The sequence below is a fragment of the Bos javanicus genome, chromosome 28 (assembly GCF_032452875.1).
Source record: "Bos javanicus breed banteng chromosome 28, ARS-OSU_banteng_1.0, whole genome shotgun sequence".
NCBI lineage: Eukaryota > Metazoa > Chordata > Mammalia > Artiodactyla > Bovidae > Bos > Bos javanicus.
Window position 1 is genome coordinate 32268151 of NC_083895.1, and position 26705 is coordinate 32294855.

The following is a 26705-nucleotide window of genomic DNA, read 5'->3' on the forward strand; positions in this document are numbered from 1 at the left end:
CAAGCTGGAACTAGCCAAGAAAGAACAGGAAAGACGGAAAAAGACACGCCTTTCTTTGCCTTTTGGCCAGACTGTCCGTCAACACCTCTTACAGCAAGAGTATAATAAGAAACATACGAGTGCATCTGGCTCTAAATGCTACAGGAGCATCCTGTGGTTTTCCAGGGTGTGACAAGGCCTATCCAGGCAGCCTGCGCATGTGCCATACAAGCGAGCACATACTGTCTCCACTAATGGAGGCTCTGCTGATGCTAACTAGTATTTTATTTTGTTACTCTGACTACTCAGGGCACAGGTTACAAACTGACAGCCATTGGGTTTCTTTTGTTTGGTCTTTGCAGCATTTTAAGAAATTTTCAACGTGTTGCCAACACTTAAAATTTGAGCAATTTTATGTTAAAATCCAGGTTGGAAACTTTTCCTGTAAAGTCAGATCTACCACATCAGCACTGATTCTCACAAGATGATCGCTGGCTGGGACTGAGTAGCAGCTGTCCCCTGTGGAGGGAATACGGGGCTCTTGGCTTAACCATAAGAAGCCCTCCCTGCACCCCGTGGCCTCCGGCACAGCCAGCGGCATTCATTTATGGCATCTGCCTGGGTCCTGAAGGGTTGGTGTCTGAGCCCTCAGCTTGAGGAAGTCTTTAGATATGCAGATACAAAGGGCACAGAGAAAGGAATCAGCCCTCCCACCTGGTAACAGGGTCCTGTCCAGTCCTGCTCCCCACCCCCAGCCAGCTGGTGTAGGCTCACACTCCCTGCATGTCCTCTGACCTGTGGATATGCTTTTCTCTCTTGATGCTTTCTTGGCTAGCATGATGCTTTTGGACGCACCGTCTGCCTGTCACAAGCCACAGCGATGCTCTGAGATCTGCCCAGGCATAAGCATATGACCCCACAGCCCATTCTTTCCTAATTCAGCCGTGAGTGGGGGCGGACTCTAAAATGGCATGTCAGGAACTGGGCAAGCTGTCCTATGCGTGTATCATGCCACCGAAGTTCAAAGTTGGAATGTCTTTTTTCCTTTTTTTTTCTTTACCCCTTTGGGGATTGGAAACTTTATTATGATGATATGCACGTGCTGGTGTGGTTATGTGCTTCGCAGTGCGCAGCCTTTCTTTATCAAACACATCTGAGAGCCTGCTGTGTGCCAGGTTCTAGGCTAAGTGCTTTTTGTGGGTTACTGCTGATCCTCATTATAACCTTTCAAGGTAAATATTTTCATCACCGGATGGAGAAACCAAGGCTTAGAAATCACGTTGTTAGTAAGTTGTGCAGCATGAATTTGAAAGCAGCCCTGTCTTCTGCGAAGCCAGGCCCCTTCCATTAAGGGGATGGTTGAAGATATAGTAACGGCAAGTTGAGCACATTAAACAGAATCGGAAGGATTGGGTGGTTGAATCTTTTTGTTTTTTAATGTCAAATATGTTTTCAGTTAACTTCAAATACTGTAAGGCAAATTTCACCTTATGTGATGAGTCAGAGTCCAGTTGCTTTTTGATCCTGCTTGGGAACCCAGAATGTGCCTAACACAGAAAGATGATCCATAAATAGACTCATAAAGGATGACTTTGAAATGAGGCATCCCCTAAGACGAGCACTGCAGCTCCGTGTTTTGTTTTGTTTTTTCCCCTTCACTCTGACATTGCTTTCTGAACCAAAATAAAAAACAAGGTCTGAGACTCTCCAGCAGATGTGGCCTTGGCCCAGCTGCAAGTTGCAGCTTCTGCAGCAGGCTAGTTGGTCAGTCAGTGAGCCTCTTTATTGTAACTACTTGTGGCCAGAAAGACTTAGTAACTGTATATCCTGAATTATGTGATGACTCCATAATTCAGTGTGTGACACATGGGGCTGAAGCCAGAGCACAGATCAAGGACTTGAAGCCCCTCTGACCTCTATGGAATGCCACTGAAATGCAACCTGCAGTCATCATGGAATATTATCTCACCCGGATACATACCTACACTGTGCCCTTCTCTCGAAAATAGCCTTGCAGCCTTTACCTGGATTAGGGCAGCTAAAACTGCATTTGGAGCACAAGGACTAGCACCGTGATTTTTAAAGATGGTTATTAATTAACCTTGAAAAACTTGGACATTATGAGCGTAAAACTCAGATTCTCATAGTTTGGCACTTACAAAGAATAAGTTGTCAGCTTTCTTTTTATTTTTTTCTTGAAAGCCTCATCCTTAGAGAGTTAAAAGTTTTAAAAATTGAAATACAGTTGATTTACAGTGTTGCATTCATTTCTGCTGTACAGCAAAGTGATTCAGTTATACATGTATATATAGTCTTTTTAAATATTCTTTTCCATTATGGTTTCTCATAGGATATTGAATATAGTTCGTTGTGCTATACAGTAGGGCCTGGTTGTTTATCCATTCTGTATATAAAAGCTTCCTTCTGGTAATCCCGACTTCCCACTCCATCCCTCCACCAAGCCCCTCTCCTCCCCCTTGGCAACCATCAGTCTGTTCTCTATGTCCAAGAGTCTGTTTTGTAGATAGGTTCATTTTTTGTCATATTTTAGATTCCACATGTAAGTGATATATGGTATTGTCTTTCTGAGGTTGTCAGCTTTCCACAGGACAGTTCACTAGACTGAATATGACTGGGGTGAGAGGATGGGAGAGGCGGGTATGAGCTAGGCTCGAGAGCAGGAGAATTTGAAGTCTCTATACTTCCACTCAGATTAGCTTCCTAAGGTTTTTCTAGCATCGAGGCCCTTGGCTATTAGTCTGGTTTGGACCCAGGCACAGTTAGCATCTTGGCAGCACCCCAGCTTTGAGGGCTCCCAACCACCCCTGGCGTTCAAAGGATGGCTGCTGTGCCTTAGGGAAGAGAGACTCAGGCCTAAGACCTCTCCTCTGAGCCCTCCCGACTTCCCATTAGTGGCAACCGAGGCCGAACCCCAGCAACAACAGCACCGTTCAGTGAGGCTTAGAGACTCCAGGGAATCCGACATTTCCAGCTACCCTGGCAGGGCAGAATTTGAGAAGGGAGCTTACTTTAAGCGTTCTTCTGCCTCTTCCCACCAGGGTGAGGGGCGGGGCCGTGGACTGGGGGCGGGGCCTCGAGGTGGCCGCGGGCGGGGGTGGGACCTCAGGCGGACAAAGGTCTCTTACTGTGATCATAGCGGAGGGCAGCGTCAATGAAAGCGGCAGCTGGGTAGAAGAAAACGCTGAGGTCAAAGCTGGGCAGGTCATCAGCCTCGACGCCATGGTACTCGATGGCCATGTCGCGGTAGTAGTCGGGCCCCGTGTCCACGTTCCAGCGGCCGTGGGCAGCGTTCAGCACGTGGGTGAAGCCTGCCTTCTGCAGCCCATAGCGGTCCAGCGCGGTTGTCCTAGGTGCGCGAGAGAGAGGCTTGTAGGCAGAGCCCTGGCCAAAATCTGGGGAAAACTCGAGCTCAGTCCACGGGTTTTTGCCATCAATTGTAGCTTCTAAATAGGCCTGGCCACTGAAATGAAGGACTTCCCTTGTGTAAGCCCTGCTCTTGCTGACCCCCTGGCCGCTTTGCCTTTTTTATATTTCTGGTTCAGCAGTTTAGAGAAGTTGGAGAGTGGGCAACCTATTCATTTGTCCATTCACTCTTTCATTCACCAAATACGGAAGAACTTGGTGCTGGACACTCCAGGGGTGGCAGGAGTGGACCGTCAGCTGCCAGGTCTCCTCTGAGGCCATCAGATAACCAGTTCATTAGGCCAAGCTGAAGAAGTGCGAGGGAGAGGGCCACCTCCACAGAGTCTCAGGAGACCCCTTAAAGCAGCCCCTCCTCTGATCCCTTGGATATTTCTGGGGTTTGAAGGGTGAGGGTCAAATGAATGGTTGAGAATGGGTCATCGAGTGTGAGGATATGGCAAAATTCTTGATCATGATGTTCAGGAGATTGGTGAACACTATACGAACTCTTTGCTTTGATAAGTAAATCATTGCCTCATCGGGCGAAGCACTGTTCTGAGAGAGTTGTTTAAGCAGCCTGTTGGAACTGATTTTAGGAAGTTCCTGAAGCCAACAGTGAGATTATTTTCTCGTTTATAGCCTTATCTTTCTAGGCAAGATTTTTCAGGAACAAAGAGTAAAGTCTTGTTAAAGTAGGTGGCCTTGGAACATGGACAGAGGAAGCAGGAGTTATCATTCCTTGAAGGGCTAGGAAACACTTTATTGGAAAGAGGGTTTTGAGCCTGCCTTACTGTAGGTATCAACCAACACTTGGTGATGGAGGAGAAGAGGGAGGCAAGGACATGCCAAGCCAAAGAAATAGTACAACCTAAGGGATGGAGGCTGGAGATAATTAAAGCCGTTCAGGAAATGAATCTCCTGTGTGCCAAGCACTGTCCTGGGTACTGATGCTGCAGCAATGAGCAGGTAGTCAAGGTCCCTCTGGAAAGCAAATAAATGAATGGTCCATTTCAGATAGCAGTAAGCTGTGCAGAATCACTGTGGTCCTGCTTTAGGTAAGGTGGTCAGGGAAGGTCCCTGCCGGGAGATGGCATTGAAACTAAGACAACCAGGTGATAGGGGCATGGGCAAGGGAAGAGGGGGAAGGAACGTGTTTTCTTCAGGCAGAGGCAACAGCAAGTGCCAAGAACAGAAGGGAGACTTGCGTGGCTGTAATCGCGAGGGTGGTAGTGGCACAAGAGGAAACCGAAAGCGGGGGCTGGGTCACGGTGGACCCTGGAGGTCATGGGGAGAGTCTGGATTTTATGCTCGGTATGGTAGGATGCCACATGCTACAGAGGCGTTTAAGGAAGGGGTGAGTGTTGTTTACTTTTTAAAGATCGGTCTGGCTGATGCATGGAGATGGATTGAAAGGAAGCAAAAAATAGAAGTGGGGATCTCTTTTGGAGGTGTCACAGTCATGTGGTCAAGGGAGGAAGGTGGTTGGACTGAGTCACAGCAGACTTGTTGATGGATTGGAAATAGGGGCAGGAAGGAAGGGACTGGTTTGGGCAGAGCATAAGATGTGAGAGGAGAGGAGAGAAAGGTCTGGAGAGGGAGTGTGGGATCTGACCATGGAGTGCATACAAGTCAGAATGTGCCTTTGGGGGTTAAGAAGAGCTTTTTGCGTTTGAAAGAGCTTTTTGTGTTTGAGGCGGGTGGGTCCCATCTGAGATTTGAGATGACATCTCCCTCAACAGTGCAAAGTCCAGTTCTGCAGCTTAGGGAAGAGGTGACAAGGTCTGGAACCATAACAATAAGAGACCAAAAAGTGGCAGTGTGCTCCAGCTGAGGGCTCATCTCAAGGCCATTGGTAAGAGGATCTGGACAGAAGTGAGCATATTGAATGCCAGCATGGACCAACACCCTGCACCTCCATGCAGCAGAAACACATGCCAAGGGCCCCGCATCTATCACTGGTTTCCTGGGGCTTTTTGTTGGTCTTGAGAGGAGCCACAGTGAGCTTTTAGAAACGTGCAAACAGCCCATGGGGACAGAGGCATAGGGAGGTGTGGAGTTCCACTGAGCCCCCCAGCTGGCTTTTGGGGCTGCCATGCTGACTATGAAACACGTTATGCTTTCAATTTTTCCTCAGAAAAGTCTGTTTTTCATTTTTCTCCTCGCCCCAAAGTATGTATACAACAAACATTATGCTTTTGGGATGTAGATCTGTGCTCAATTAAAGCCTCCACTAATGCAGTCCATCTTGCCGAGTAGCAATCAACCTCACTTTGAGGTTGAGCTCAGTGGAAAAATTAAAATTAACTGTCCTTGACAGGAAGTTCCTACCCACCATAAAGACTGGTCTCTCTGGGTTCTGCAGCTGGGTTTCACCATAATCAAATGGCAGTTTGAATAAATAGCAATTTGCACTTTGCTCCTTTGGGGGTCAAGGATCAAGGTAGATATGCAACAAGACTTATTTCATGACACATCCACATTTACCCCTCCCTCCCAGAGCTGGTTTTTGACTGTGTCTGAAAGAGAGAAGGGGGTTCATGGGGAGCATTAGACCTGGTGGGTATCCTGAGGCCTGTTGCAGGTCTTTGGGCTCTGTGGCTCTCTGGGCCCAGAATGGGGGGTGGTGTCCTCTGAAGACTTCCCCCAGCTTGACTTACTCAGAGTCTAGGTGAGGGCTCAACGGCAGCAAGGGGATTTGCAGATACATAAAGTGACTCTTAGTAGACAGCAACTGTTTGGAGGCAGGTCCCCAGTTGGCCCAGACACCCAGCCCATCGTCGCTGGGATGATTGGAGGGTGCCGCTTGCCACTGTGTTGTTTTATTTTCTTAACTTTCAGGGCCATCTACTCAGATATGTGGGAAAGACTAAGAAATGTGCCTCCATTGAAGGAGAAAAGCTCAAAAAAAAAAAGAAAAACAAAACCCACCAGGGTTAAGAAATTACTCCTAGAATCTAGGTGATGCAGCAGCCTTAGTTGCTGGTTGTTTAAGAAAAGTCCTAGATGTTGGTAATCTGTTCATTTTAAAAGTGTCAGCTAACTGCAAAACTAGCACATGTTCTCTGTAGAACATGGAAGACAAATATGCTCCCCCCAACACAAAAACACATGTATTTCTACTCCTTAGAGATAAGGACTATTTGCCTTTTGAAATAAGGTCTTCCAATTGTTTTTCCATGAATATATTTGTATATTCTATTTAATGGTTGGGGGTAATATGGTAATATTATGATAATGGTAATACCACACATACAGTTTAAAAACTTTGCATGGTGATAGACTGTAGACATCATATTATGTCAGCATACAGCCTGCAGTAGCTGCACACTATTCCCTCCCATAGATGAACCTCAGTTTTCCCTCAAGTCCTTAGCTTTAGAGGTTTGTGTTCTCTCTCTCTGGTCTGTCTCTCTGTCTCTATCCTGGAGAGAGAGTAGTGGTCATTATAATAAGTAACTATAAACAAACAACTTGCTGTATCTTTGAACACATCTCTGTGTCCTTGGGAGACAGTTTTTTTGAAGTGGAGTTGCTGGGTCACTGGGCATGAGTGTTTTGAACACAACTGATACTTGCTACTAAATTATCTTCTAGAAAGCATGTTCAAATTTACATTCTGATTTTTGCTCATTGCTAATTTCATAGACAAGAAAAGGTGTCTTGTTTTTGTTTATTTTAGTGATGCGATTGGACACGTTCTCTTACATTTGTTGGACTTGTACAGTTTTATTTATTTATTTTTTTAATTTTTTTAGCTATGCAGTGTGGGATCTTAGTTCCCCTATTAGGAAGCAAACCAGCACCCCCTTCATTGGAAGGGCAGAGTTTTAAGCACTGGGTCACCGGGGAGGTCCCCTGTACAGTTTCACTTTTGAAGAACATTGTTATATCCCTGTTTTTGACCCAGTTCTCTTTGGCACTTCTCCCTGCCTTGTGAACCTCTGGCCTCAAATGTGGATTCTGAATCTGGTTTGGAGGCTTAAGGAAGGGACTCTCTTCTCCTGAGGTCCAGTTTCCTCAGAGACCTTCCCTCCCTTTCTGCTTCCAGCCCCTCGCAGTTTCTCCAGGAAACTTGCTTTACCCAGCACCCCTTCCACCTTGAGGGGTGACAGGAACAGTCTCCTTGGACAGAGCTCCTGGCATCCAGCCTTTTCAGACCCTCAGGCCCTATGATTCCCGTCCTGCATACCTGAGCACCCGCCCAGAAGCCCATTTCCCACAGGTGTGTGTTCTCAGAGGGGAGGAGGGACATCACATGCATGTACACGTCTGCCCCAGCCGCCCACCAGCTGCTCCTGTGTTGCCAGGATTCTGCCCCGGGCGTTGATGAGCGTCCACTGCTGATGGGGAGGTTCTCCACACCCTCACCTGTGAGGACCTGCCGACTCCCCACACCTACCTGTGGGTGCCTGTTCACCATGGCCCACATCCTGCCATTTTTTGATGCCTGTGACACACACTGGCTTCCCTGGTGGCTCAGTTGGTAAAGAATCTGCCTGCAATGTGGGAGACCTGGGTTCGATCCCTGGGTTGGGAAAATCCCCTGGAGGAGGTCACGGCAGCCCACTCCAGTATTTTTGCCTGGAGAATCTCCATGGACAGAGGAGCCCGGCGGGCTACAGTCCATGGGGTCGCAGAGAGTCAGACACGACTGAGCCACTAAGCACAGCACAGACACACTGGTGAGTGTGACACTGCTAGTTGTGGTGGCATGTCATTTTGAGAGCATGACCCTGATGGTGACCTTCTTCTCTGGAGTCTTGGCCACGCCTACTCCTCGCAGGTGAATTTTAAAACAGGCACAATTCTAGTTTTTGGTCTCCTTCAATTCATCTGATATGAAGGCAGAACTCACTAGCGGTCTGTCTTCTGGGTGTTCTGTTACTTGCCGATGATGAAGCTGTTGGGCTACGAGGCCCTGCGGAAAGCACAGGGCACGCAGGTGTAGTTTATAAGCTTAAACTGCGGCATGAACCAGAACAACGAACCTCTGGGACTCTCAGATTTCTTTATTTGTTAAAGAGGACCAATTACATTGGCAGTACTTTCCTTGCAAGGTTCTTGAAGAGTTGAGTGATGTTGATGATATTCAAGTTTCTTTGAAAGGTTAAAAGATAAATTCTGAACAAGGAGGAGGTGGCAAGCAACAGGAAGATGTACAACGAAATTTATTGGTGGTTAGCTCTGGGTAATGGGGTTATAGGGAATTTTACTGTTCTTCCTTTTGTCTGTGTTGTGTAAATTTTCAGTAATGAATGTGTCATATATTCATTTAGTGTTTAAATATATGCCAGGATTTTTATTGACATTCTATCCTTAGTTCTCAGGAGAGATTGACTGTCGCAAAGACCTAAGGTGGTCTCCGTGTTTTTAACTCCTTAGGAATCTCTCCATCATCTTCCCCACCCCACTAGGCTCTAGGCCTCCAAGGATTGAGGCTAAGTGGGAAAAGACAATGTGTAGAAGGCCTGGTTTCAAGACATCCCGTTGTATTAATGATCAGACAAGGCATTCGGCTAACCGTGAAAGGAAATGGTTGGCATTGCCGGGGGCCTTTGCTAAAATACTGCCACCCAGTGTGAGAAGGCCCAGTGGGGGCAGGACCTGTGGCACCTCTCCCCTAGCACCTTGCCCATGGCTGGTGCCCAGCTGTGCTTAGTCGCCTTTGGTACTTGGAGACTCGGAGTCCAGATTTTCTGGCTCTTGCAGGTGACATTCAGCATGTTAAATTGTCAACCTTGGCTGTGTTTTCACTGCATCCTAGTCTAGCCGTGGCCCACCCTAAAAAAAGACAGTCAAATTTTAGCTCTACTTGGTGCCTCAAGGCTGAATTGCTTCTTTCTTTTTGAGGGGAAAGGTTGCAGCTGTCCGGGTACACCAGTGAGAGGTCCTGTCTCGATCTGAGGACTGTCTCAGCCACTGCTTTGCCTTCACCTCAGACCCTGATGCTGGGAAAGATTGAGGGCAAGAGGAGAAGGGGGTGACAGAGGTTGAGATGGATGGCATCATTGACTCAATGGATGTGAGTTTGAGCAAACTCCAGGAGATAGTGTAGGACAGGGAAGCCTGGTGTGCGGTAGTTCATGGGGTCACAAAGAGTCGGATACAACTTAGCGACTTAACAGCCCTCTCCAGCATCTTTGACCAACCAACCTTCGAGATGCCTCTGGCTTCAAAGGCTTATGGTCTGCTTGGGAGCAAAAAGGAGGAGAAAGAGTGACCCCTTGGCAAGCGAGCTCAGGCTGAGTGGGGCAGGTGCAGGCATTTGAAGAGTCAGGCTTGATGGGGAGAGGCTGCTGGCTGTCGATGGCCCTAAAAGGCAGACCTTGGAGGCGACTGTAATTTTAATAAAAATAGAGTCCTCGCCATTCAAGCACCAGAGCAACTTCACAGAGCCCTGGCACTGGCTCACAGGACTGCCTCTGTTGTGAGAGAGAGGAGAGATTTCTCAATGATGCCTTGCTGTGGGGAGCCTGTCCTGCCTGGGAATTTGCAGTCACTTTGACTGTAGCCAGGATACTTGCCCTCCTGCTGACTGTCAGGGAGAAAAAAGAAAAAAAGATTTTGCTAAGCAAATGAAAGATGTGAATGAGATTAAAGTGAGAATATTTAAATTACAGAAATTTAGTGCTTTCAAGCGTCCTGAAGCACTTGTGAAGCACCCATTTAGGGACTGCTGATTGATAAGAGGTGATGAATTATTCTTATCTCATCATTGATGCCAGTCCCTGGTTCTCTGGAGGGCAACACTTGGTTAACCTAATTTGAATCTAATTTGAATGACTTAAAAGTAATAAAACAAGTATGTGCTTGAGCCTAATAAAGCCTAATTTATTTAATAAGACATTTCTTAAAGAATTTTACTTCAGAGCTGGAAGGGACCTTTGAAATTATCCCTTTATTTTACAAATAAAGAAACTGAGTCCCAGAACAATAAGTTGTTTTGCCAAAGGCCACACAGAGTGGCCACCCACACTGGGGCTTGAACTCTCTGCCTCAATCCCCGCTGGACTAGACAGCTTTTGCTGTACTCCACACTGTTCCTCCAGTTCCTACTTGGAGATTCAGACCCCCTACCAAGGCGTGGGAGAGGGTGGCTGTGCCTTGAGCCCTTGAGGGAGGAAAACTTCCCCATGAGGACATCCAAAAGGTGGCTGCCTAGGGGGGCCTACTGACCCCCAGCGCTGAGCCAGCGCACTTCACATCAACCACATCGCTCTCCCATCTGTGACCTCTTCTTGCCAGGCTGTGGTAGTATTGGGCGGGGCGAGGGGGGGGCATCTCTGCCCTCCCCAGGCTGGTAAGCAGTGGGAGCTTAGAGTCACCAGGCATCCCATTTGGTGATCCCCTTGGGATAAGCTAGGCATGAGAAAAGCTTTAGAAATTCTAGAACCCACAGGCTTGTAGGGCTTTGATGTGGCACTGCCCCCCCCCCCGCCCCCGCACCCCGGCCTTTGGCCACCCGGGTCCCTGGAAGGCCGGGCCGGTGTCTGTGGAGGGAGCTGTCTGGAGGAGGCCCATTAGGAGGGACCTTCCTTCCAACCTGGCCTTGGGTTTATGATAGCATCTAATGGGAGAAATGTGACTGGGGGTGTTTTCTATCCCAGGGCTGCCCTTGACACACAGGGACCCTTAGTGGCAAAGTGTGATGACTGTTTTTTACCTTCTTCTCACACTGTGAGGTTAGTTTCCAGAACCTGCCTGAACTCTAATAGTTCACACTCAGTGCTGGAAACTGCGCTCAGCATCCGATGTATTAAACCATAAAACCCACATCTTATAGGTAAAGAAATCGAAGCTCAGAAAGCGTGAGTGACATGCCTGAGGCCACATAGGAGTCAGTATTTGACCCAAACATTGTGCAAATGCCCAGCCATTCTGTTCTTGAGGTGAGAGGAGGGCAAAAGAGTGAGGTGCTTCTTGGGGATCAATCTGGTCCTTCCCCCATTTATGCCATGTTTTAGGATCAAATCTAAGGAAATAATCTTAAATATTAAAAATATGTTTATACCTAAAGATGTCCACTGCAGCATTATTTATAAAAGCAAGAACATGAAAATGACTGCTATATCTAACAGTAGGAAAAGTGGTTAAATAAATGATAATTATGTCCATCTGATATATATAATTATAGTTATTATAATTAAGTATATGAGAAGTATATAATAAGGGGAAAGCTTTTGAATGATGCTGTGTGGAATAAAGACAAAGATAAGATGAATAATCCATATGATTGCAACTATTTTAAACCAAAACTAGCATATAGAAAGTCTAAGAGGAAATTACTCCAGTATTAACAGGAATGGCTTTGGCGTGGTGGACTTCAGTGATTGTTTTGGGAGATTCAAAAGTTTTCTTTAACACTAATCACTGTCTTATTATTAAAGCTAGTCTTTTTTAGCGCTTACTCTGTACTTGACAGCACACTAGTATTTGACGTTGTTGCTGTTGCTCAGTCACTCAGTCGTGTCTGACTCTGTGCCCTGCAGCACACCAGGGTTGCCTGTCCTTCACTGTCTCCCAGAGTTTGCTCAGACTCATGTCCATATATTATCTCAATCCATACACCCTTATGAAGAAAGTTCACTTGTCAACATATTATACCTAGGGAAATAAAGATGTCTATAACTTTATACAGTGAGTTTATATTACCTTTAAAATAGGAAAACAGTATATTTACTATACTTATTTAATAACATTAGAAGATATTCAGATCCCCCACACACACCTTTTATTGCTACTTCAGTATTAAACATTGTTGTCCATATATCCTTATGTATTGGCACTCTTATTTCTGTATGTTTCATTTCTTAAAGTGATATTTGGAGTCACAGTGTGTGCATACATTTTTTATTTTGAACTAATTCTAGACTCACATAAAAGTTGCAGAAATAGGGACTTCCCTGGTGGTCCAGTGGTTAGGATTCCATTCTTAACTGCTAAGGCCTCAGATTCAGTCCCTGATTGGGGAACTAAGATCCCACAAGCCATGCGGTGAAAAAAAGTTGCAAAAGTAGTACAGAGATTATTTGGCAGGAAAAAAAAAAAAATACTAATACATGCTTCAACTTGGATGAACCTTGACAACAGGACGCTAAGCGTAAGAAGCCAGTCGTGAAAGGCCGTTCACGTGAAGTTCCCGGTTAGGTAGACTCATAGAAAGGGAGAGCAGGCTGGGGGTTTCTCAGGCTGGGGGGATATGGGGAATGGAGTGTGATTACTTAATGGGTTTGGGGTTTCCTTTTGAGGTGAGGAACATGCTTTGAAATTAGATAGTGGTTGCACAGCTCTGTGAAATAATAAAACCACTGAACTGTATACTTTAAAAGGGCGAGTTTTACGGACTGTAAGTTATATCTCAATAATGCTATTATTTTCTAAAAAGTAAACAATGGAGACCCTATTTAGGACAGCCCAGGTTCCCCTAATGTTCACAACTGAGAGATGATGTGATAAATTATGGCACACCTATACTAAGGAACACTGAAAGTACAGAATCATTTAATTCCTTTTTTCCTGCTAAAATTATTTAAAAGAAATAAAAATCCTTTAAGTGTTTGCGTATGTTTCCTTATGTTTGCCATGATATACATAAAGTGAGCTTAATACTGGTTACTCAGGGCAGAATTAAGAGAGGACAAAGGGAGATTATGCAATTTGTGTTTAAAACTCTCTGTTTAGTTTAATTTAGTGTAAAAGGGCATAAAATTTTTTTGTAACTTTTTCCATTTAAAATTACTAAGAAAAAAAGAGGGATGCTGCCTCTGGATATCCCGTGACTAGACATTTTTAAGCAGCAGTTATTGAAAATCACTCATGAATGGGTCCTATGCCATCTGACTCCTTGGAGAGGTGAGTTGTAAACTGGAATCCTGGGGGGTGGAGGGAGGAGCAGGAGCGCTAATCCGGATGAAAGCTTATGAGTTAGGCGAAACTGCTTTTGAATCCAGCTCTCAGCCGCTTAACAAGCTGTGGACCTTGGGCCCATTATTTAGCTGCTCTGTGCCTCGGTTTCCTTATCTTTAAAATGGGAGTAATGAGATGACCTCTCACTGGGCTGTAGTGAAAATAAAGTCAGATCACTCATGCAAGATGCGTAGCCCAGTGCCTGGCGCAGAACAGTCAGTAAATGATAGGTCTTACTATTATTATTTTCCTTCTGGCTCAGTGGTAAAGAATCTTCCTGCCAGTGCAGGAGACACAGGTTTGATCCCTGGGTTGGGAATATCCCCTGGAGAAGGAAATGGCAACCCACTCCGGCAGTATTCTTGCCTAGGAAATCCCATCAACAGAGGAGCCTGGCATGGGGTCGCAAAAAGTCAGACATGACTTTTAATGACCACCACCAACAACAACATTACTGTTATCACTATTATTATTTACAGTAGGCACTTCCCATTTTTTTGAAGAGTGGGGCATGGTGGCTATAAAAATCTAAAGCAAGGGAAGTAACCTCAACTTTGCTAGGTCTATCACACTTCCTGATACAGAGGGTGATGTGCTCTTATGCCACCCACCTGAGAACTGACTTTATTCTTGCTTGTCTTATCCCCAGCTAAAAAAAGACTACATTTCTTAGCCTCTCTTGCAGCGAGGAGCAGGGGAAGTCTTTGGTGGACTTCCCTTCGGGAAGATGTCCTTTTCCTCTACCTTCGCATGGTCTGGATCCTACAGTTGGTGACAGGAGCCCTACTAGCAATGTCAGGTCATGAAGCAACCTTGAAGAAGGAAGCCACACCTGGGGGATGGTGGGGCCCAGGCGTGGGAGCCTGAGCTGCTGATGGCCCTGGAGTTGCCATGCCAGCTCTCCTTCCTCTCCACATCTTTTATGTGAGACACACCAACCGCTATCTTACTTAAGCCCCTTTTCTGAGTTTTCTGTAATAGGAAAATAAACCTAGCCCGAACTGATAAAGAGTTCTCTCAGAACCAACCTGGAAAGCAAGAGCTCTTGGTGGGAAGGTAGCAAGGGCTGTGACCTGGGAAGGGCTGGCTACCAAACGTGAGGCTGAATCTGGGCACTTACTCATCGCCGATGTAGAGCTTGGGCCAGACCTCGTTGACGTGGGTGTACTGGGGACTGCCTTTCCAGAAGAGACGCTCCAGCTCGAAGGCTCCAGGAGTACAGTAATCCTCAGCCTCCCCCTCCTCCTCCACCTTCGGCAGCAGCTTCTTGGCAGATGGGTAGACGTTCTTGAGGCCTGTCTTCGATTGTCCGGATGTCATTTTGGAGCCAAGGGATTTTCTTTCCTCTCTGCAGCTGGTCGTGAGAGAGGATCAGGGTTGGGGTTAGCAGGGACAGAGTTGGGTAAAAGCTAATCTGAAGATGTGGCAGGAATCTCCCCGCTTGCTCTGATCCTCCTTCCTTTTCCTAGGTTATGGAGGTCAACAAGGAAGGTCATGATGGCAGTTAACACTTCCCTGACATTCCAGTCCCCTGCAGAGCAAGCATGCTGCATGCCCTCTGACATGGGCATATGGTACAGACCCAGGACAGACTTTGGGTCTAAGAAATCCCTGCAGGCAGCCTGTTCTTTGCCATCTTTCTTTTAGATTTTTACCCCTTTGTTGGTGCCTACTCTTTCCTTTATGTGACTTGAGTCTGTAGGCTGAGGCCATTTTGAGCATGAACAAGAAGGCCCAGAAGGTCCCTGGCCTTCCAGACCCATGGTATTCAGTGTCTGCAGAGAGCTGTCGTCCAGTGGAAAGGGCACATCTGGGGATCCAGAACCTGTGAGGTCTGGGCAGCCAGGCATTTCCAGGGTTTCAGAAGTCTTGGGGTGGGAGGAAACTTGGCTGTGTGAGGGTTTGTCAACTTGTTAGAAGGTTGAACACAACGTTGGCCACTCTCAAGCTAGGAGGCTGGCAGTTGTGTTAATTTAGTGGTCATCCAGAAGAGACATTCCAAGCTAGAAAGCTGTGTCTGCAGATCAGGATGTTTGCAGAGCTTGTCAGCCTCTGTGAATAGAATGTGTGTGAACAGTTTCCATTGTCCCCAAGGAAGTGAATCTCCGTGGAATTGGGCACCGTGTGTTCTATGGGCTGGGTGACCAATACACTCAGGCAGCCTGGGAAGGGAGGTTGTACTCACAGTGCTGGGAAACTGTAGGGAAAGAAGAAGGGGTGGAGTCACTGAGAAGCTCATGGACGAGAAATGGGGAGGGAATGCTATTCATATATTTAACAGATCCTTATGTAGCTCTTAATGTGTGCCAGGCACTATTCCAAGTGCTTTACAATTATTAACTCATTTAATCTTAACAACCCGAATTAATAGGTGCTGTGATTATCTTCATTTTGGAGATGAGGAACACTGTAAATTGAGGATGTTTGTAATAGGTGATCTTAGTCTTCTGAGAAAAAAATAATTGCCATGGGCTCACCCGGTGGTCTAGCAGTTAAGAATCCACCTGCCAGTACAGGGGACACAGGTTTGATCCCTGGTCTCAGAAGATCCCACATGCAGCGAGCAACTGAGCCCGTACACCACAACTACTGAACCTGTACTGAGCCCACGAGCCCCATCTACTGAAGCCTGAGTACCCTAGAGCCCATGGTCTGCAACAAGAGAAGCCACCACAATGAGAAACCCATGCACTGCCACGGAGAATAGCCCCCACTCACCACAACTAGTTAAAGTTCACACGTAGCAACGAGGACCCAGCGCTGCCAAAAATAAATAAATGAAGGAATAAATATATATTTTTTTAATTGCTGAGAGGGCAGGGGTCAGAGTGGAGGATACAGCATGAGGAGGGGCAGGCCCCAGGGACTTAAAAATGTAAAAAATCCCTGGGAACGTCAAAGACCAGTAGCATCCGATTGAAAGGACCCAGAGCACATCTCGGAGAGGCTCCCACTTATCAAAAATGGGACAGTTTGAACATGAATAACAAAAACAACTGCAGCTGATAGAAACACGTCAAGCACTTAAGTCGTGGTGATACGTAAAATAATCATTCACTGTTAGAAGATGCTAGGGAACCAGCTCATTGTGAAGACAGGTCAATAAACAGAATCTAGCATTTGTTGTTCCTTTCTGATACAAACGCTACTACTGGGTAGATGAGGGGAATTTTCTTTTATAGAAGAACTTTAATAGAGAAGGAAGAAAGCACCATTTTACACCACCTGAGGAGCTAATGGATGCAGGAGCTGAGCACTGACAGCTGTGACCTAAGAAGTGACGATCAGACGCTATGGGCCTTCTGATGGAGAAACACACCGCCACCACCACAGAAGGCGTTTCACCAAAGGAAGAGCTGGATCTTTGATCAGAGTCCTCAGAGGCTAGATCTAGCAACTGCTTTGCAGGAGATTCAGAGGACAGTTAAATTATACCTCGGGGTCTGATCTTCTGGAAATATGTAGTGAAATGTTCACGGATGAAATGATATAATGTCTGGGATTTGCTTCAAAAGTAATACCACTGGAAAATGTAATATATTGTGTATGGGGTGAGGGGAATGGATAGAGGTGTGATGAGGAAGGATTTGCCAAGGATGAGGGCTGCAGGTAGTCACTGTTACTCTCTGTATGCATGAAAGTTTACATTAATTTTTTTTTTTTTTTTAGAAGAAAGGGGCTGAAACTACTGCTCTGGGAAGTTTGATTCAGCCAAGTTGACAGTAGATGAATTAAAGGATCACTGGCTAGCAGTCTTTGGTGATCATGGGAGGTCAGGATCTGTGACTTTTTCCTGCAGGACCCTGAGTGGAGGGGTGGGGGCAGTGGGCTGCAGAGGCCTGTCTTTGGAGTCTGTGGAAGTGTGATCTAAAGGCTACCTCCCACAGAATCATCTGGCTCTTGCAGATTCATGAGTTGTACCCTGAACCAGGGTGGTGTCTAGGAGTCTGTATTTTAACAAACTCCCAAGTGAGTCTCATGCTAACTAAAGTTTGATAATAATTGCCCAAGTATGTGGTTCAAGAGTCAAGGAGCTGTTGAGTCAATAGAAGGGTAGGAAGGGTGCTCAGTATGCTTTTCCTTGTTCTCATTGAAGTGCAGACCCAAGTCTTCAGCCCCGAATAAGGATGTGGGACTGGGACAAGAGAGGGGCTAGATAGCCTTTTGCCGAGGTTCCCTGAAGATGCTCCTTTGTGTTGTTTGCAGCCTCAGTGTCTGACGTGTAAGAGGGGATCAGAAAGTATTTATTGAATGAGGGAATGGCCTAGGGAGTGAATGGAAGGAGTGAATGGATGACCGAGGGCAGTGAATAAGACTGGGGGCTTGTGCTAGGGGCTTAGTGGAGTTGATGGGGCAGGAAGGAGCCTTGGGCTAATTTGGAGGAGGACGGAAGGTGAGTGAGGAGCAGAACACAGGATGGACAGTCCCCTGCAGCAGGGAGTTGCTCAGACCCGATCTCTGCTCTGGGGCATGGCTGCTGGCATTTGCAGTCACCAGGAAGGCGTTATTTCAAGGAATGGATGGAAACGTCTGTGGAGGAACCAGCACAGGCACCCAGTCTCCTGAGAGTGTAAGCATACTCTGCCTGCTGCAGGCCTGAGGTGCTTTAATTTTGAGAGGTCTGGAGCTCAGCTTGTCCATGGCACCAGCTCTTCCTGTTTAACAGTGAGTCACAGCTGGGAACTGAAATGTGAAGGTTTGAGCCATTTTGAACCCTGACTGCTACCAAAGTAGGCTTCAGAAGATGGGATTTTAGGGAGATGCTGAAGTAACTGCATTCTGAACCCTCTGCCTACCTCCTTTGATCACTGAAGCTGACCTCACCCTTGCTGAGGCTGGTCCTCCTTCATTATACTGTGGAGGGAGCCATCCCCATCCCCGTGCTGAAAGCCTCGGCTGGATTTCCAGACAGAAGCGGAAGTGGTGTGGTCTACCCAGAGCAGCTTGGCACGCAGAGGGAGCTCTGGGATCTATTATCCTCCAGCATGTAGATTGAATGGGGGGAGAGAACAAAGCACAGAGCCGTCCAGAAACCACAGACCTGTAATCTTTCCAAATCCTGAAGGCGGCTTGTGTGCATCTCTCTGCATGGCTCCCAAATCTCTGGATCTCATAGAGGCCAGGAGCGTCTGTTTCCCAGATCACAGCCAAAGTGGAAGGGGAAGACAAACCTGCTCTGTTTGGTTTCCATAGATTTGACCTAAAGATTAACTGCCAAGGTCTCGATGACACATACAATATCAATCACAGGCTAAATGTCATAATGAGAGCTGGGCAGGTTGTCAAGACAGGCCTCCAGGTTCCTGTTACAGCTTCATATTGAAAGGTTTGGTCCCAGGAAATCAAATGTCAACTTGATGGCTACTTGGCCTTTATTTGCAGCATCAGCTTGCCTCTTCTCAAAGGATGATAGACTCAGGCTCCTTCCTGGAGGGGCCAGGCAGATAACAGAGGAGTTAAGTGCATTGGGTATTAAAGAATAAAACAAGCAAAAGTCCAACTATTGGCCTCAGGTAGGAGCACTGGAAAAGACCCTGATGCTGGGAGGGATTGGGGGCAGGAGGAGAAGGGGACGACAGAGGATGAGATGGCTGGATGGCATCACTGACTCGATGGACATGAGTCTGAGTGAACTCCGGGAGATGGTGATGGACAGGGAGGCCTGGCGTGCTGCGATTCATGGGGTCGCAAAGAGTCGGACACGACTGAGCGAGTGAACTGGACTGAACTGAGGAGGCATCAGGGAGTGGTGCGGACTGTGGCACAGTGCGAGCAAACGGCCCCACTGAAGGGGGCAGCAGCTTGCCATTCCATGTGGGAATGCAAGCCCATATTGTCATTTTTATGAAAAGTCAGAAAGCCAGAGTTTTGTGCAAAATCAGCTGATGTAAAAAATTTAAGTCAGTAGGCAGCTGCACTAGAGACTGGTCTTGTCCTGTTCCATTCCTCAGTTTGGATCACTGCAGTGGACAGCTCCGTTACACACACAAGACTTCGTCCCTCAAGCCCCTTTATTTCCCTGATTGAGGGTATTTTCTGGTCTTTGCACTGATCCTGTTTATTGAAGCACCTCACAACAACTTGTTCTCAAACCCTGGTTTTAGGGTCGGCCTTGGAGGGAACCCAACTAAGATACCTGATCTTAAAACATTCTTAAGACACTGTGATCTTAAAACATTCAAAGACACTGTGATAACAGAGAACGCAGAGACTGAGTGGTACTTGACCTATGAGGCCCAAGCGCCGCTTCCCTCTGTGAAACAGTAGCCTTGCTTTGAGAAACTATTTCCAGGAATAATCAAAATTGGGATCCCTCGTTAATCCTGACTCCATGTCAGATTTTTCAGTGGTACAGCTTGTGTTTGATTAAAGGTTTCCCTTGCCAGTGAAGAAGGGCTAAAGCTGAATTTAGAAATATAATTTTGACACCATGATTTGACTTTATGTAAAAAAAAATTTTTATGGAATTTAGGATTAACATAAGCACATGGCTCTATACAAAGTAGATAACCAGGGACCTACCATATAGCACAGGAAACTATGCTCTATGTCTTATAATAATCTATAAGGGAAAGAATCTGAAAAAAAATGTATATATGTATATTCTTTTATATAACTGAATCACGGTACTGTACACTTAAAACTAACAATATTGTAAATCAAGTATACTTCAATTAAAAAAACTTTATATTTTATATATATATATATATTTTTTTTTTTTTTTAACTAGGGAAAAAATCACCAAATACTGTAAACAAGTAGCAGGACTCAGAAAGATATTTTTGTGTGTCTTCTATTTTGGGATTCTTTATAAATAATCATATTTTATAAGAAATAACCACATCTGTATTTTTTCACTGTGCTGGCCAAATAGAACAGTCTGGGCTGGAAGCTACTTGTGACTTTTGATTTATGATTTCCACTTCATCTGACTTGCCTCCAGGGCCTGGCTGTTTCCTGGGGCTCCTCTACCTCTCTGTCCCTCTCTCCCCACATTCACTGGCTGGTGGCCCTCCTGTACTCTCACAGCCTCAGCAATCACTGAGGACTCGAATCTACATGTCTCATCCTTCCTGAGCTTTGCCTTCTTTGATAAAATGGAACTGTAACAAGAGGGTGAAGATGCTTCAAAAACAAACACTTAACCTGGATTCTTTTGCTTTCTAAGGTGGAGGATGGAAGAAGCATCATTCATTTCAGCAGGAAACTTGAGTATCTAAGTGGACCCCCTTGAGCCTGCAGAGATTGGCCAGGTAGCCATGTCCAGGAGTGAGAGCCACAGAACAGGCCTCCCGATTAACCAAAAAACACCATTGAAGGATCCTTTTGATGGGGAAAAGGTGAGTCCTAAAGCATATTTCAGAAAGTGATGGAGTGAACAAAAAGCTAAATTACTCTGTACAAGAAAGCAAGGGGAGTTCTGAGCCTCTAGAACATCCCCAGAGCGGGTGTGAGGGGACTGCTGTAGGCTGTGGGAGGCAGGGCTTGGGAGCCAGGTGAGGAGCATCCAGGGCACACAGCCACAGGATTCCTCAGAACAGGGATCCCCATGCTAAACTCTGTGGTTGCAGAGTCGGACATGGCTGAGTGACTGAATAGCAACTGACTATATCAGTCTTCCCAGTGGCTCAGTGCTAAAGAGTCCTCCTCCAATGCTGGAGACGTGGGTTTCATCCATGGGTCAGGAAGACCCCCTGGAGAAGGAAATGGCACCTCACTCCAGTATTCTTGCCTGGGAGATGCCAGGGGCAGAGGAACCTGGCAGGCTACAGTCTATGGGATCGCAAAAGAGTTGGACATGACTCAGCGACTAAACAACCACTGGCTCTGTCAGCCCTCTCGTTGTCACCCTGAAACTTCAGTGAACCTGTTAGATGGTACAGACTGCTGTGTTTGCTGTGGTTTTGAGAAATCAAAGGGGAAGAGGCTTGTGTTGGTGGAGAGAAGAGACCAAAGTGTGTGAAGCAGCATGTATAGTCTGATTCTGTTCTTGTACAAAAATACATTTCACCAAAACATTAACACTAAGCATATGCTTATTTTGAATGATGAAATTATATGAGCTTATTCTTTTTTCTAAGGAGCCATCTTTTCTAAGGTCTCTTGTGATGAACATAGAATACTTAAGAGTGTATGGCGCGGGGGAAAGCCTGTGAAGGTTCTGTTTGAGAACTGTTCTGGGTGTTGTGCATGCACTTTCTAAACCTGTGGACTGAAGGTACAGACAGGTGGCCTCAGGACAAGGCCTGACCAGGAGTTCCTGCCATGACACACAGCACCGAGCACCTTCCAGGCTATGTGAATTTCCCAGTGGCAGGGCTGTAGCCTTCGTGAGCCCTCTGGTGGCAGAGCCAGGCCTAGGTCACGTCACCGAGTCATTCTGGTCCTTCAGTGCTTCCCGGAAAACCAGAAGTGAGTCAAGTTTTGTGGGTTCTGAAGTGTATACAGTTTCTTTAAGAAAAAGAAAACCCAATAGGTGCAGGGACTTAGAAGAGGCCAGTGCAAGTGTGGGGTGTTGACTCTTTGGGGGTAAATCTACCTCTGAAGGAAGCTTGTTTCCCAAGCTTCCCTTGGACTGGAGACAGACCTCAGGTGGAGAGGGCAGCATCCATCCCCGTCCCTTGGGACTCTCTGACTCTGCTGAGCCTGGTCTTGGTTAGGCTGATTCGGCCAGCATCAGGGCTGCTTTTTGACTTCACCTCAGAAGTTAGGCCTGGCCCTGCTCACCCCCACAATCCACCATATTCCTCTGTTAAGTGCCAGGCCTGGGCTGGGCCAGAGAGGTCTCTGCCTTCTACAAGTTTCTGGTCTAGTAGAGCAGTTTATAATTTAATCTTCTAAAAATGAATCTTCTTCCTTTGAAGGTATCCTGTATTTATGGACATAACATATTTACCTTCCTAAATGCGTTGGGCTCTTGGGGAAAGTTAGTCATGACACCACCCAAGTTGGGCTTGGAATATGCCTTGAAAGAAGGGGTAGAGTAAAAATGTTATTGTGGTTGGGAAAATTACTCTATTAGGAGAGTAATACCTACCACCAGGGTACGTGGAAGGGCAGAATTTGGCAGCAGTATATGTATATGAATATACATGTTTTTAATTTACCGCAAGTCATGCTTGTCTTTATGCATCTTAAATCTGCGAAAATGATCCCAACTAGGAAATAAAAGTTGTGGGATTTTTAAAATATTAAAACCTGGACGTGAAAACCCTAGGAATTTTTTGTTGCCTATAATTTAATTCCTCATATATCAGACACAACCCAAGTTTAACAGATTTTTCTTTTCCTTTTGGATTCTGGCAAATATGTTAATAGGAGGCAATTATGTGAATTAATGTAAAATCCTTTTATTAAAAAAAAACAGAGAAGGCTTCATTTAAAGAGGTAATTTAATATTCCTTCTAAGATGGGGTTGATGTCATTAACTTGTTTGATTAACTCTTCAAATGGTTTCAAAGTGCTTCAGGGTGGTAATTTATGAACTCCTAATTGATTTTTTTCAGTCTTGGTTTGGCAGAGTTGGGCCTCCCGGAAACCGTGAGGAGGCTGGAGGGCCACATGCAGCTTCCTTCCCAGACAAGGGGGCCGCCCGGGGTTGCCTTGACCTCCACGACCAGCCCCGCAGGGGAGAGGAGGCTGTGGTACAGGGACCGCAAGAGCCTCTGACCGAGCAGTGGTGGTGTAAACACTGCAGGCGGTTACACAGCTCATGAATTCAGGAATAGCTGGCCTTTTAGCCCCTCTCTTTCAAGGGTCACTTCCCATTATGTGCCACCTCAAAATGTGAGGCTTCCTCGTGATGGGGGAAGATGTGGGGGTAGACTGTGGGGGTGCAGCTCTCACCATGGTCTCACCCCACCCACTTGCCATCCGTACCACTCTCACTCACTGGGTCCACCTCTCTGTGCTGTGCAGAGGAGGCTTTAGGCCGTGTGAAGGCTGTAGGCCAAGCTCCCACCTCTTACAGCTGCTAACACTGTGTTAGGAGCTAAGTTCTGAGCCCAGAACGCGTTAGGAATAGGGGTAGAGCTGGGGGCCAAAGGTCTCTTGGGGGGGTAGTCGTGGCAGACAGGATGGGGCATTAATACGTCTGAACATCCTCCTCTGGGTGATGGGGCTCCTTTGCTCATGGGTGAGCAAAAAAAAGCTCACATAAAAGCAGAGCTTTGGGGAGGAGGAGAAAGGTCTTTCTCCAATTTGTTAATATCTGGTGCCCATGCCAGGCTGCGATGAGACTTGATCCCCTATTTGCTGTGGAAGTGGTGGGTCCAGAACCATGGAGGGTCACCTGCCCTGGAGTCAGGCTGGAGGGGACGCACAGAGCTCTGCCTCCTGACACCAGGACCTGGAGTGGCCTTGTGCAGGCGGGAGTTCAGGCAATGAGGGAAGTGGGTGAGGTGTCCCCCACCCCCACCTCACGGAGGGCCACCTGAGCACAGTGGCTACGTGGCCAGGCTCTGAGGCACACTGGCCTCGCTGTGGTCTGGGCTGTGTGATTCTGGAAAAGCTACTCCAAGGCTTTGTGTCTCAGTGTGCTCATCTGAAGTGAAGGTGACAAGGCACATCCCTCCCCGGGCTGCTGCGGTCCAAGTAGTAGGTACATGGCCATGTGACTACCTAGAAGACAGGCTCTCTGAGCTGCGCCTCACATGTGGCCAGCCAGGACCCCTTGCCAACTCACAGGGTTGCAGTGTCTGGAGAAGGCCAGCCCTGGCTCCAGGGAGGGCAAGCTGCCCCCTCCCCAAGTGGACTCAGCTGGGCGTCACCAGGGTGACAGGAAACACAACTAAGCCCCTGGCCTCAGGGTCCCCTCTGCCCCTTTTTCCCTGTGAGGCTGTCAGCAGCCACTGGAAATCCACCCTCAGTCAGGACTCAGGGTCCCCTCCAGTCCAGTGCCACCCTAGGACCGACATGCCCCCAGCAAGGGCTTCCAGCTCATCAGATGGTGGAGGGCCATCGCCCCAACCCCCCAGCATGGATCTGTTTTTGCCCCTGAAGAGTCCCTGACCTCCCCCTGACTCCTCAGACCCTCTCCCACGTCCCCCTCCAGGCCCAAGCTTGTTCCCCTGTACAGGATTCAGCTCAGAAGCCCTTCAAGTGCTGTTGGCAAATGTCATTTGGTGGGAACAAAATGCTTCTGTTGTGAAGAAGACAAAGACGAGGTCACGATGGAAGGTTCAGGGCATAAGAACACAGACCGAGTACAGAGCCCCTCAGATGCTGGGCCTTTAGTGGGGCGGCTTCTCCACACACACACTTTGCACCTTCCCTCATCTTACTTGAAGTGTTTCCCCTTGGAATGTTCTCAGATTTCCTCAACACTCAGAGTCCCCCACTCCCAACTCTTGGGTCCAGGCCCGGGAGGGGCCACTAGGGCCACAGAACAAGGGCCCAGGGTCTAATGGGAGAGCCTTGGTCTGAGATACAGGACATGGTCCCACCTTCCTGCCTATAGGCGCTGGTGTCTTGGTCCAGAGGCCAAGTCCCTCAGTGACCCAGTCTCCCCGTCTCTACCAGAGCAATCATCCCCAACCCCACCCTCCCACCAGGACAGGAAAAAGCTTCAAAAATAACCACTCTGTCCAAATGATGTTTAGGATTACCGAGGACACAGGAAGCGTTCTCATCCACAGGGTTTGAGGACTTAGTTGTAATTTGTGCTGCCCCACGCTTGATGTGAGTCACCATGGGTGTCTCCATTTCCCTCCCCCCCACCTCCTGCTGAGGTTTTTTTCCCCTCTACTGGCTAAATGGATAAATGCAGAACCTTGCTGGAATATGATATGTGAGGCAATGCATCCAGTGCCTCAGAAGGGCCCGATGAGATTTAACCCACCCTATTATCCTTTAGAAATGGTCATTGAACTGGAAGCTTAGATTTAGAGGAAGGGAAGTGGAGAAAATTTCTTGGGAGTCTTTAGGGAAAGACGGAGCAAGAAGCCTGTCAAACTGAGAAGATGTCAGCTGGTGTCTGCTGTTCCAGAGACCAGGTGGAAAGGGGTCCTCTGATCCCCACACCCGGGACCCCAAAGAACACTCGACTGAACCCAAGAGATGCCAGTCTCCCCACCAGAGGGCCTTACCTGTGCGCACTGGGTCCTGGCCGGGTCAGGAGGCGCTGGTCCGTGGGGCGTGTGGCAGCCGCACACCCAGCCACTCTGACTGGCATCCAAGAGCCTATTTTTAGGGTCAGATCTGCTGACGCTGACCTTGTGTGCTGCCCAGTCTGTGAGGAGACCTGTGGCATCTGCTTGCAAAATGATTTGCCAGTGTGACCTGAAACCCTTGACTTTGGGAGTCCTGTACCTGGAGCATACACGCTTGTCCCCAGCCCAGCCACAGAGGCGGGACACACGGCCACTAACACGGGGACAGGCAGGGGGATTTCCTGGCTTTGTTTTCTTGGGATGGATGAGGCCAGGTGCCTGCAGGGCCCTGCCTGGGGCTCTGTCCTGGAGCAGCTGGAATGGGGGTGTTTTGCAAGCTGGCACAGTGCCTGTGCAAGGGCAGGGGGCCTCCAGCCTGGAGAACTCTTCACTCCAGTATTTTCTGGGAGTTTGTGGAGCTGTCTCTGAGGAGTGAATGGAATGGTTGCCACATCATGCAGGGTGATCAGTGAACCACATCCATCTTCCAGAGAAACTGGGAGCTTGGGTTCATTTGCATTGTATCCCTTCTTGTGAGACCTTCGGCAGGTGTCCAACCCGCATCTGGGCTTCAGTGGGGAAAATAATCATAATGCCACCCTCTTATGTTGTAATGAGAGTTACATGAAATACAGTGTGGAAAGTATATAGCCAGTGCCTGATACATGCTAAACATTTTAAAAATACTGGATGGTATTAGGAGGCCAAAAATATTCCCAATTCAACAGTCATTCCCAGATCTCTCTTCTTAGCGATTCCTTCTCTCAGCCTCCCATCTCTTTGGCCCAGCCTTCTTTGCTCCTGGGACCCCACCACCACCCCTACTGCTATGGTCCTCTTTTTTAGGGCTGCAGGGGTCGGGGAATAGTCCTGTCCAGGCTCCTCTATTTTTTTGGTAAAATCATTCCGAGGCTTCCTATAGTTCCTTTTAATGAGTGACTTGATTTTCCATCCTTTCCCATCCTGTCACCCTTTTTTGTGCATCCTTCAGTGTGTGACGGAGAAGGCAATGGCACCCCACTCCAGTACTCCTGCCTGGAAAATCCCAGGGATGGAGGAGCCTGGAAGGCTGCAGTCCATGGGGTTGCTAGAGTCGGACACGACTGAGCGACTTCACTTTCCCTTTTCACTTTCACGCACTGGAGAAGGAAATGGCAACCCACTCCAGTGTTCTTGCCTTGAGAATCCCAGGGACGGGGGAGTCTGGTGGGCTGCCATCTATGGGCTCATACAGAGTCGGACACGACT

At 47.4% G+C, this 26705-nt stretch overlaps 2 protein-coding genes across 2 annotated transcripts in view; one reads left to right on the forward strand and one right to left on the reverse strand.

Annotated features, from left to right (window-relative positions):
* DUSP29 (dual specificity phosphatase 29) overlaps nt 1-25491 on the reverse strand; it is a 32067-nt gene extending 6576 nt beyond the window's left edge. The window contains exons 1-3 of the mRNA XM_061405412.1: nt 25395-25491; nt 14429-14662; nt 3126-3346 (exon numbers count right to left, since the gene is read on the reverse strand). Coding sequence (XP_061261396.1) covers nt 3126-3346; nt 14429-14662; nt 25395-25480 — 541 coding nt within the window. The 5' untranslated portion in view covers nt 25481-25491. The remainder of the gene's footprint in view (nt 1-3125; nt 3347-14428; nt 14663-25394) is intronic.
* The window catches only part of SAMD8 (sterile alpha motif domain containing 8), a 95819-nt gene continuing 89613 nt past the window's right edge, over nt 20500-26705 (forward strand). The window contains exon 1 of the mRNA XM_061405409.1: nt 20500-20648. Within this exon, the coding sequence (XP_061261393.1) occupies nt 20568-20648 (81 nt within the window). The 5' untranslated portion in view covers nt 20500-20567. The remainder of the gene's footprint in view (nt 20649-26705) is intronic.